General features: G+C 35.5%; 1 protein-coding gene across 4 annotated transcripts in view; it reads left to right on the top strand.

The window, feature by feature from the left end:
• The window catches only part of LOC105479814 (nuclear receptor coactivator 1), a 161,876-nt gene that overhangs the window by 86,147 nt on the left and 62,730 nt on the right, over nucleotides 1-12,999 (top strand). For all 4 annotated transcript variants that reach the window (XM_071076293.1, XM_071076294.1, XM_071076296.1 and 1 more), the window contains exons 9-11: nucleotides 865-1,005; nucleotides 8,235-8,382; nucleotides 9,698-11,021. In XM_071076293.1, coding sequence (XP_070932394.1) covers nucleotides 865-1,005; nucleotides 8,235-8,382; nucleotides 9,698-11,021 — 1,613 coding nt within the window. The remainder of the gene's footprint in view (nucleotides 1-864; nucleotides 1,006-8,234; nucleotides 8,383-9,697; nucleotides 11,022-12,999) is intronic.

A 12,999-nucleotide genomic window follows, 5' to 3' on the forward strand; every position in this document is an offset into this window, starting at 1 on the left:
TGCAGCAATATTGGTAACGTCAAGTTCTAAAGTTGAGTGGTGGGTTTGCAGGTTTTTATCTCATTAATATAATTCTTGATTTATATATATATTCTATATATATCTTGTATTAGTTTGTGTGACTGTAAGATTGTGTAAAACATGATAAAACAGGTCTTAATATTTACAGACTGGATTAATTGGCCCTCTGTTAACTGAGGAATAACTTATCTGAATTCTCTCATAGCCAGTTAGGAAATTTGTTTAAATATGATAACAATGGCGAATCACTATAAATTTTATAAAGCATGTGTTCCGTGTGCATACTGCCTAGCAAATCTTAATGTTCTCACTTACCGTTTTTCTGACTTAACTTTTGTTGCCTTCAGTCTGTGTTTAGTCTTAAATACAGTATTGCCTACAGCCCAACAAAGGGTCGAGAGGGAAAGCCTTGCTTCTTTTCTCATATTCTCTTCTCTTAGTAATTAGAAATTAATTTAAACCAAGCAATATACTTCATCTTTACCTCTCCTTTCCTATCAGTCATCAGTATACAGAGAGCAGAATCCAAAGACCAAGCCAGAGGAGTTTGAACTGCATTAGTCTCAGCAGCGTCAGGTCATTATGGTATGACTTTAATCCTAGACCTGAATTGAATTTTATAATATGACATACTAGGACATAACAATTCCAAAACCAAAACAATTTATGTCAATAACATACTTCATAACTATATGTAATAAAAATTAATAGTGCTTTTTATTGCTTTTGTTTATTGAGTATTTGGAAAGAAAGAATATTTCTTAGACTCAGTTGTTAGTTTTGAAATATGGATGATTTATATAAAGAGGCTGTTATAAATGTACACTTTTGTTCTTTGTACAGGTAAAATCATCTCTATTGATACTAGTTCCCTGAGAGCTGCTGGCAGAACTGGTTGGGAAGATTTAGTGAGGAAGTGCATTTACGCTTTTTTCCAACCTCAGGGCAGAGAGCCATCTTATGCCAGACAGCTGTTCCAAGAAGGTAAAGTTTTCTCTCTCAGTTATTTTCATTAACCTTTATCTTTACTTACATTTGGATAGTTTGTATAGAACTTATGGCTTGATAAGTATTTTCTCCAAATTATAGTTTTTGCAATAATCAGTTTTAGGAAAGGAAGAAATGGGTAAGCAAAGTAATTCATGAGTGGATCTGAAATTTGGGATACATGTTCTAAAGAATAGGATGTTGTGTGGTGGTCACTCATTCATTCATTCATTCATTCAGCAGGCATGTATCAAGTTCCCAACATACATAGAACACTATATAAGGTGCCAGGGGTACAGTGATGACTAAGAAAGAAAGTTTTACCCTTAAAGAGCTTATAATACAGTAGGAAAATATATGACAACCCTAAAGATCAGTTTGACATGGGATATGATAGAACCATAACCAAATAAGAAAAAAAATTATTCTGACTTGAAGAATCAAGGATGACTTCAGAGAATAAATAATATTTTGTTTGGCTCTCAAAGATCATTCCCAGCAGAACAAGCATGTTAAAGGCCTTCTGGATAATACAGAGATCAGTGTCATGCATGTTTACTTCATGACTGTTGCAGAACCTGTATCTCTTGACTCAGGTTGAAATTTCAAGCCAAAAAATTCATCCTGTGAAATTATTAATTATTGCATAGCTGCTGGGCCTTAGTAAGTATCATGGAAGTATAAGATACATATATTACCTGCCCTTAGGAAACTTAACAATACTATAGGAAAGGTGGGAAAAGTTATTTGAGAGTTAAGGCCAGAAAGTTTACAGAAGTTCAGAATTAAATGGCTTTGATATACTTTAAAAATATTGTCGTTTAATTATGGTAGCCTAACATTCTTTTTCCAATGAAATTTATTCTCTAATCTCTAGATAGTTTCTTTTGTAAGAATCTCGTTGTATGGCTTTTCCTGAAAAACAATTTAAAAATATTATTATTTCATCAGTCTTAATTTTAACATTTTTCCCATAACATTAGATTTCCTAAGTTTATATATGATTTTCCATTCATTACATTTCAGGTCAACTGCTTCCTAGTGATATATGGAGAAAGTAGTTTGATTTTTTTTTCTTTTTCCAGGAAGTATCTATATAAATATCACAATCCAGGTATTTCTGGAACAGCTTTGTACAGACTAGTGGTTCTCTAGTGGGCTCCTTACTAGACTTATACCACCCCATAAGATTGTATTTCACTGGGTAGAGCCAAGAATCTATTTTTTAAAAGTTTCCCAGGCAATCCTGAAGGGCAGCCAGGTTTGGAAACCATTACAATAAGTAACTAATGCCGTCCATTGGATGTGAACTTTGTGATTTCCTCTGCCAAGAGTGATGCTTGACTTTTGCGTAGGTTTGGGACTCAGCACTGTCTCCACTCATTGCCTCAAGTTCTCAAGTATATAGTACTTTTGATTTTTGCCTTAAGTTGGGCCTTCCAAGGCTTTTCTTAAAAGATTTAATTTATTTGCCTATAACTTATGTTCATTTTCACCAAGGCAAAGCAGATCTGGCTTGTCTCATTATCCAAATGGCTAGGCTCCCCATAGATGTGACTAGGCCATAAAACAAATTGATTAAAGTATAATAAGTAACTAGTTTGTCATTAATATATAAACTGAAATAATTTAGAGTAAAACGTAAAGAAATGTAAGTATAATCCAATACCTCTTCCCTGTTAGTCATTTTTTAATGTTCCCTCATTCTACATTTTTTAGGAAAAAAAATCTTCAATAGAAATAACTTGTATTTTTCTTAGAATTAAGTTGTCCAAAGTTCACATGACTGAATCTAGTGTTTTGGAGATTCTAAACAACCTGACAAACAGGTTTTGTGGATTGAGCACAGCCTTTTCTGATATTTTCTATTCAGCAGTATCTAGCCAGATATGAGAAATGTGGTCAATGAAACACTGTCATGAGAATCACCTGTTAAAGCTATTGACCTGCCGAATTAAAATATCAGATGAAGGCCTGCCCAGATATCTTAACAAACCTTAAAGATAGTGCTTAAGTTGGCCAGGCGCAGTGGCTCACGCCTGTAATCCCAACACTTTGGGAGTCCGAGGAGGATCACCTGAGGTCAGGAGTTCAAGACCAACCTGATCAACATGGAGAAACCCCATCTCTACTAAAAATACAAAATTAGCCGCACATGGTGGCCCATTCCTGTAGTCCCAGCTACTTGGAAGACTGAGGCAGGAGAATCGTTTGAAACCAGGAGGTGGAGATTGCGGTGAGCTGAGGTCGCACCATTGCACTCCAGCCTGGGCAACAAGGCGAAACTCCATCTCAAAAAAAATAATAACAAATAATAATAATAATAATGCTTAAGTGTGACAACCATTGATCCATCAAGATTGGAGAGAGCTGTTGTTTGCATTTGCAGTTTTCTTGCTGCCTTTTCACTTAGGACAGTATAAAAAGAGTGAAACAAATTATGTACCATCTTCTTGATTTTGTGTAGAACTTTATAGTGAATGATATTTAGGCAGGAAAAGTTTGTCCTCCATTTGTTGTCTTTTTTTCCTGCCCATTAACTTACTCTTTGATGGCAGCAACTAGTCCAAAATCCTAATATGCATTAAAATTTCTAGTTTTAGTTTAGTTTTTTAGCTGCTCTTGACAAAGTCAACTCATGAACTGCTGTCAAAGGGAATTTACTATTATATTTTCCAGAATCAAGTTTGAAAACACATTTCAGTCAAAGAATATTTGGGAACTACCTAGCATGAATTAGATTAAAGCCATGGTTTTACATTGAGATTGGAGAGAAATAGGTATCAGGATCACTTGAGGAACTTTTTAAAGTAGGAGAAGATCCATTCAAGTATGTATAGTTTGGAAAAAGTTCCCAGGTTCTGTTCAATTCAAAACTATTACTTTAAAGAAATATCTAGGTCATGGTGCTTCCCAAGGTCCCTGGTAAGATAGATTCATCTGGGTCAGTTGTTAAACTAGATTTCTGGACCCCACCCCAGACTACTGAATCAGAGTCTATAGTCTAAGATGTTTACTTACAGAGAAGTTTGTAAAATATGAACCTAGGTTCCACAAACTTAATAACTATAACTAGGAAATGATGTTTTATGTGTAATCCCACTTTAGGGGATTTATAAGATATATTTAAGGTATTTAAGTTTCTGAAAAGTTCTACAATAAAAATACCTTTTAAATTTTGTTACTGAGACTTTTTTTTTCACAGAATACTTTTTCTTGGAGCACATCTATCAGCAGTTACATAGTAGTCATGGGAAATGTCAGGCTATACAACCTAGAAACTAGTTGTATGAAAGTTCTGTTTACATATATATAATGATGGATCATCTTTTCTTGTCTTTGAAATATCCACGATATATTGTTATATTAAAAAGTAGGTGGCTGGACACAGTAGCTCATACCTGTAATCCCAGCCCTTGGGAGGCTGAGACAGGAAGATTGCCTGAGTCCAGAAGTTCAAGACCAGCCTGGGCAACATGGGGAAACCTCATCTCTACAAAAAATAAAAATACAAAAATTAGCTAGGCATGGTGGCACACAGCTATGGTCCCAGCTAGTCGGGAGGCTGAGGTGGGAGGATTGCTTGAGCCCAGGAAGTGAAGACCAGTTAGCCTTGATCATGCCACTGCACTCAAGCCTGGGTGACAAAGTGAGACACTATCTCAAAAAACAAAAAAAAAAGTAGACCAAGAGAGCACAGCATATATAATATGATCTCACTTTTAGATATCTATTTATCCAATTCTGGAAAATTAACAAAATTTTAACTGATTATCTCTGCATGATGGAATTACAAATGACTTTACTTATTCTTTGTTCATCTCTCTATTAACTTTATATTAAAATAAAGCTATTTTCATCTTTTAAAAAATATAGTTAAGGCTAGGCATGGTGGCTCACACCTGTAATCCCAGTGTTTTGAGAGGCTGAGGTGTGAGGATCACTTGAGCACAGGAATTCGAGCTCAGCCTGGCCAACATGGTGAAACCCCATCCTGTTAAAAATACGAAAATGAGCCGGGCCTGGTGATGTGAGCCTGTAATCCCAGCTACTTGGGAGTCTGAGGCAGGAGAATCCCTTGAACCCGGAAGGCGGAGGTTGCAGTGAGGCGAGATCACGCCACTGCACTCCAGCCTGGGTGACAGAGTGAGACCCTGTCCCAAAAAAGAAGAAAGTATATCATGAGTCAAAGCTGGAAGGGGTTTATGGTATTAAGTTTGGAAGCATGGCTATACAACATAAAGTACCCATATCAATGATTAATTAGAATGTTCTTTGAGACTTGCGTAATGTGGTTAAGTCCACGGTCCATGTGACAATTAACTGAAAATCTTTTTATGTCAAACTTTGTTAAAAATATTTAAAATGTGAGTTTACTGTCCTGTTAGTGATTTTGATATAATAAATAGAATTTGCTCATTGGTGATTGAGAATTTTAGAACATTTAGGGGTAATTATTTTTTCTGTACCTAACAACAATTTTTTAATTCTTTCTCTTTTTCTGCATATGTTTAGGTGACTACCACAAAGAAAAATAAACCTGTACCAGCATTGACCCATAGTACCTTGCCACATATTTTTTACCTTTTTTGTTAATATCCGTAAGGCATGCTTGTTTGAGGTTATCTCGCCACCAAATTGGGAGGGATCAAAAACCCAAAAAGCTTTGCTTCTACAGCTGCTGTAACCAGGGAAATTTTAATGTTTCTTTTGCTTTGTGGCTCTTTTGAGGCCTATTTTGAGGGGGGGGACAGCTGTCATGTTAAAGTTTTTTTGGAAGGATTCTGAGGTGTCAATAATAGTCCTTCAATAATATCTTTCCCCGCTAAGTGTTCTAAAAAGTTTAGAAATGAACACAGGAATCAGAGATCAAAATACTAGCTATAAAGATGACAAAATTAGGTCAGAAAACTAGGCCAGGACCTATAAACAAAATGAAATTCCAAAACTAAACCTTGAAACCCACTTAAAGGGAAAATTTGATGTGTAGAGCAAATGTTTATTGAACCAACTCTGTGAAGAGCTGTGGCTACCTTACTCATCTCTTAATTCAAAGTATTAGTGATTGCTAGACAGAGTTGAAGCTGTTGCCATAAATGGTGTCTAGGGATTGACTATGTGTGTAACTCAGAACATAAGTACTTTGGAAGCTGCATATTTGTTGGGTTTTTTTCCCTCTGATGTTTATTGAGGAAATATTCGTTCAATACCTGCTATGTACTCTATGCTAGGCTCCATGCTAGATATTATTTTACAATGTTATTGGCTCAGTTTTAGTAATGAGTTGACTGAGATGGGTGAACATTAATTTGCATTAAGTCTTAAACTTGTAAATGACAGTGAAAGGTCAAGCCTGAATCTGACTCCTAGGCTCTTACTCTTTTCATTGATTTATGCTGCCTTCCTTTGACCTCTTCATCTGAACAATTAAGCACCAGAATTTTAGTTAACTGGAGAGTCTTACTGAGTTCTAATTAATTGAAGTTTTACCATATTAGATATTGCCTTTTTCTCATTTCCAAGAATGGCTGAATGAATTATAAAATGCCAAATCTTAGTCCATACATTCTCATCCAAAACAAGTAATCTAATTTCAAAACATGAAGTGTGGTAATTATCTTGTATTAAATTAATAAGCTTCCCCAAATTCGAAATTTTTCCTAGTTTAGATACATTATATTTAGTAACTATGCCAGTGATTTAGCTGAAATTTGCCAGGTGTGTAAAGAATGTGGTTGGTTAGATATGTCTTATCCTTTCAATTAGATTTATATTGTGGTTTTGGTACTTAGGCAGATATATTATGATATAGATTTATAACAAACTATACCTTTTTCAGTTGGTACTGTATACACAGGACAATAAAAATAGAACATGTCTTGTTTACTTCAAGTAACATGTAACTTCAAAAATTATTTATTAATTAGTAATTTTAAGCCTCTTTCTCATGTCCTTTAAAATGTAATCAAAGCCCCTTCTGAAATGTCTTTGAAAAATTGGACTAACATTTATCACAGGCTAAATTATAATAGTCATTTGTGGTAGTACTCAATCTTTCTTAAAATAGAATTATATGGTATTATCAAAACATCAGTGATATTTTATTACATAATAGTCTGGCATAGCCTTTACATATTTAATAAATACTTACATGGTTAGAATTTTTTCTGCTGTTAGTAAAGCTTTAAGCCAAAAGTAAATTATGCTGCTTATAAAGTGACTTGACTGTCTTAACTTAGTTTTTGTTCCTTATACTAATAACCATTGGCTTTATCTTAATTTGCTTACTAAACTTTAAAAATTCAAACATTAAAAATAGTCCACAGATTTTACACATATTTATAAATAACTTGTCGAATGGGACCTTAGTGATTCACATTCCTGAGTGAAAACTTAAATTTGAATATTAGTTAGGGAACTCTATAAGCTGATGAAAACTTAGAGAATAAATTTTATGCTGTGTGAGTCGTATCTTAGGAGAGCTGTTATTAAAATCAGCCAGCAAAAGAGAAAACAAACTTGTTAAAGGTAATACTGAGAGTGAGAGGAGAGAAAAGTATTTTCTGGTATTTTTAATGGAGACTTAATAAATTTGAAGAGCTGCCCCCAGTATAGAGAAAGATTAAGGTTGGGCCAGACATGGTGGCTCACACCTGTAATCACAGCACTTTGGGAGGCCAAGGTGGATGGATCATTTGAGGTCACGAGTTCAAGACCAGCCTGACCAACATGGTGAAACCCTGCCTGTACTAAAAATACAAAAATTAGCCATGGTGGTGGGCGCCTGTAGTCCCAGCTGCTCAGAAGCCTGAGGCAGGAGAATTGCTTGAACCCCAGAGGCGGAGGTTTCAGTGAGCCAAGATCATGCCACTGCACTCTAGCCTGGGTGACAGAGCGAGACTCTGTCTCAAAAGAAAAAAAAAATAAAAAGATTAAAGTTGTTGTTTCCCAGATTTAGGGTTTCCTCATAATTTTAACTTATGTGAGGAGGCACCCATTCAACTATGACTCAATTAAACCCTGTCATCAAGTGGTATATTTCAACTGGAATCATCTTTCCCCCTCAGATATCTGCTTTGTCTGAACTATTCTTTATTCTGAGTTTAAGCAGTCAGCAGTTGGGAGGGCATTTAAAATGAAGTTCTAAGTAGAAATAAAGCCTGGTGACTTAAAGCCAGCGTATAAGTATCAGAATTTTAACTAGGTTTCTCTTTTGTTTGAAACAGTGATGACTCGTGGCACTGCCTCCAGCCCCTCCTATAGATTCATATTGAATGATGGGACAATGCTTAGCGCCCACACCAAGTGTAAACTTTGCTACCCTCAAAGTCCAGACATGCAGCCTTTCATCATGGGAATTCATATCATCGACAGGTACTACTTATTTGGAGAGCTTCATATGAAATAAGCCAGTTCACATATCTCTTATTAGAGAAATTTTTTATACTCTTGATGGCTAGAAAGCAGATATTCTAAGTTAGGCATAAAACTAGTGTGATGAGTATATATAATCAATATATCCATATTGGGTTTTATAGTTTTATCATGTAATAGCTTTGTTGTTCATAAAGGGAGGTAGGAAAGCGGAGGGTGAAAATATGCTTTTTAGAGGGTAAAACCAAAAAGATGGCTAAAAATTTACAACATTCCATATGTGAATCTTATAAGAGATTTCAGAGTTTGTTAACATTGTTATTTTTATTTTTATTTTTGAACGTGCTCTATTTTCATTTTGGCATACTTGGTGGCTCCTGAGTTCAAGTTGACAATTTCTCACAGAAATTACAAATCATTAAACTATCAACTTGATTTTTGAATGCCATTGCCTCTAATTTGTTCCCCTCTCTAAGTATGTTTTACACTGATATATGGTAAATTCTTGAAACTATTCTTTTATCCTATGAATTATTAGAAATCCTACATTTACAGTGGTTAAAATGTAGCATTAAAAACAAAGACATTTCCCCTCACTTCATCTTTTTCTCATCTAATGTATTTGCTTATTGGAACATGGTAATGCCAGTCACAAATCTGTTGTCATAATTATGAATTTGAGTAAAAAACTCACTGAAAACCTGAATTCAGTATTCTGTTTTTTTCTACTTTTAGTTTAAATTATGCTTGTGAGTGGAATTAGCACAGTTCTTTTTTTCATATTGTGATTTCTCTTTCAAAACATCTGCTATGTCTGCATATCACTCTTTTTAATTTTTACATCAGTGACACAGTATTTTCCTTACCCAGTCTTCCTCTTTGGAGTTGAAATACTTAAAAGCTGTAACAGGAGTCATAAATAAATGCTTTATAAACAGAGGTGTGTGAGAAGTTTCTTTTTCAACCAAAAAATTATTGTAATGTTAATTGTGTATATTAAGTTTAGAAATTGTTTAAAAGAACATATATTGGATTTTTTCCAAAACCAAGAAAAATTTATTTTACATATAACTGAGACCTTTATCAAATGTAAGAGTCAATAAGCATTATTTCTTATTAAGTGGTGCTAATATTTTACAGTAGTTTTTTCTTAATTTAAGGAACTTTTTTCTTAATTTAAGATGATACAGAAGCTCTTTACTTGATAGCTTGCAATATTAATGAGATCAATGATCTTGTTTTAGAATACGTTTCATGAAAATATTTTAATAGAAACAAATGAAGATGTTTGAATAATAATGTCTTTTTCCCCCAGGGAGCACAGTGGGCTTTCTCCTCAAGATGACACTAATTCTGGAATGTCAATTCCCCGAGTAAACCCCTCGGTCAATCCTAGTATCTCTCCAGCTCATGGTGTGGCTCGTTCATCCACATTGCCACCGTCCAACAGCAACATGGTATCCACCAGAATAAACCGCCAGCAGAGCTCAGACCTTCATAGCGGCAGTCATAGTAGTTCTAGCAACAGCCAAGGAAGTTTCGGATGCTCACCTGGAAGTCAGATTGTAGCCAATGTTGCCTTAAACCAAGGACAGGCCAGTTCACAGAGCAGTAATCCCTCTTTAAACCTCAATAATTCTCCTATGGAAGGTACAGGAATATCCCTAGCACAGTTCATGTCTCCAAGGAGACAGGTTACTTCTGGATTGACAACAAGGCCCAGAATGCCAAACAATTCCTTTCCTCCTAATATTTCGACATTAAGCTCTCCTGTTGGCATGACAAGTAGTGCCTGTAATAATAATACTAACCGATCTTATTCAAACATCCCAGTAACATCTTTACAGGGTATGAATGAAGGACCCAATAACTCCGTTGGCTTCTCTGCCAATTCTCCAGTCCTCAGGCAGATGAGCTCACAGAATTCACCTAGCAGATTAAATATACAACCAGCAAAAGCTGAGTCCAAAGATAACAAAGAGATTGCATCCATTTTAAATGAAATGATTCAATCTGACAACAGCTCTAGTGATGGCAAACCTCTGGATTCAGGGCTTCTGCATAACAATGACAGACTTTCAGATGGAGACAGTAAATACTCTCAAACCAGTCACAAACTAGTGCAGCTTTTGACGACAACTGCCGAACAGCAGTTACGGCATGCTGATATAGACACAAGCTGCAAAGATGTCCTGTCTTGCACAGGCACTTCCAACTCTGCCTCTGCTAACTCTTCAGGAGGTTCTTGTCCCTCCTCTCATAGCTCACTGACAGAACGGCATAAAATTCTGCACCGGCTCTTACAGGAGGGTAGCCCCTCAGATATCACCACTTTGTCTGTCGAGCCTGATAAAAAGGACAGTGCATCTACTTCTGTGTCAGTGACTGGACAGGTACAAGGAAACTCCAGTATAAAACTAGAGCTGGATGCTTCAAAGAAAAAAGAATCAAAAGACCATCAGCTCCTACGCTATCTTTTAGATAAAGATGAGAAAGATTTAAGATCAACTCCAAACCTAAGCCTGGATGATGTAAAGGTGAAAGTGGAAAAGAAAGAACAGATGGATCCTTGTAATACAAACCCAACCCCAATGACCAAACCCACTCCTGAGGAAATAAAACTGGAGGCCCAGAGCCAGGTGGGTAACTGCTTGTTTCACAGAATGGCCATTCCTAGTAATTTTTTTTTTCATTTATTCTATTCCATCTATAGACCAGATACGAATTCATACTATGTTTTTTCCTATCCATTGGGCATATATTAAGAAGTTAGTATCAATAATTGATCACAACATGCCCTCAAAAGTTTTCTTTAGAACTTCAGAAGGCTACAGTTTTAATGTAGAATTCTAAAAAAGGAGATTTTTCTTTCTCTGTAAAATCAGAGTTCACATCTTTAGACCTTTTTTAAAATACCTTCCCTGCCCCTTCTTCCCATCCCTACCTATTGAATGTAACTCTCTAGGAATAAAACCTAGGAACCAAACCTAAGTTTGGGAACCTCTGATGTAAATGAAGTGGGAGAGAAATGTAAGAAGGTGGACAAGGTTACCTAGTCTGGCTTGTTTTTTATTTCCTTTGAAGCATTTCCTAAGGCTGTTTTCCTTTTCATCTGATTCTGACCACCCTCAACCATCAGAGAATAGGGACTTGAATATTCCGGGTAACAGAATATTGCCCTCACAAAACATGACCCGAAACAGACATAAATAAAGACAAACCTTTCCGTAAGTTGTTGTGGGTTAGAAACCTTTATGTTTAGGATGGGGTGAAACTGGTGTAAAAGTAAACAGGTATCTTCATTTATTGTATAATTGCTTATGGACTCTGGAGGAATATAGTTTTAAAAAAACATGACCCTTCCTAGGAGTTTTCACCTTATTTAGAGACAGAATATAGACATTCATTCATCAGCAGACAATGTATGTACAAAGCATTTTATCCACAAGACTCCGTTCTAAAACATGAGTCACACTTAGTATGCATAGGTCCTTCGGTTTCTTGAATCAGCTTAGTTTTCTGCTGTCATCTCACAAGAGTCACTCTCTTCCCTCAGGAATACTGCATTCTAGGCAGATGGAAATCCTTGTCATTCCTAGAATAAGCCATTTCTCTTCTAAACATATTCTGCCTTGCTCTTCCTTCTGTGCCCACTGAACTTCTATTCATCCTTCACAAACCAATTCAAATAACATCTGCATAAAGCCTTCCCCAAGTATCCCTAGTTAGACGTTTGCTGCCTCTGTCCTCTTGTAGTGCATCATATGGTCTCTGTTTACTATTTGTAGTAACACTATTTTGACTGGTTCTGTACATGTGTGTTCTTTGAGGATAAGGCTGTCTCATGTTTCTTGGTACAATGAAACTAATTTTTAAGCAGAAAACAGCATTAAATAATAAGTATACTAACTTTAAAAGGAAAAGGTTTATAAGATAATGCCATTGTGTTCAGTTCTGGTGCATCTGTTTTGTGCACATGTGCATGTATTTCTGTTGAATTGATTCCTAGGAGTAGAACTACAGGATCATAAGATATGCATATGTCCTTTTTCGTAGATAATGCCAGTTTTCCTAGTGTATCAGTATTTTTTCTAGTTGCTCCAAGTCCTTGTTAATACATGATATTATCCATATTTTAGATTTTCAGCTATTCTGAGGGTGTATTCTAATTTGCATTTCCCTGATAAATATTCATTGGTCATTTGGATATCTTCTTTTGTAAATTGCCTAGTCTAGTCTCTTGACCATTTTTTAATGTGTTTTTATTTTGCTTATTGACTTTTAAGAGTTCTTTATGTATGAGTTCTTTATTGGACATATATTTGCAGATATCTTTTCAATGCTAAGGCTTACCTTTTCATTCTCTTACTGGCACTTTTTGATGAAGTGAAGTTATTCACTTTAATATAGTTCAGTTTGTCAATCTTTTCCTTTATGGTTAATGCTTTTTGCACATGTGTGACAAAAGACATGTTCACAAATGTTTTTAACAGCTTTATTCGTATCAACCAAAAACTAGAAGCAACCCAAAAATCCATCACAATAGAGTGGATAATTATGTTGTGACATATTCATACAGTGGGACACTATTCAGCAATAAAAATGAATGAACTACTG

The sequence above is a fragment of the Macaca nemestrina genome, chromosome 13 (assembly GCF_043159975.1).
Source record: "Macaca nemestrina isolate mMacNem1 chromosome 13, mMacNem.hap1, whole genome shotgun sequence".
NCBI classification, from domain to species: Eukaryota; Metazoa; Chordata; class Mammalia; order Primates; family Cercopithecidae; genus Macaca; species Macaca nemestrina.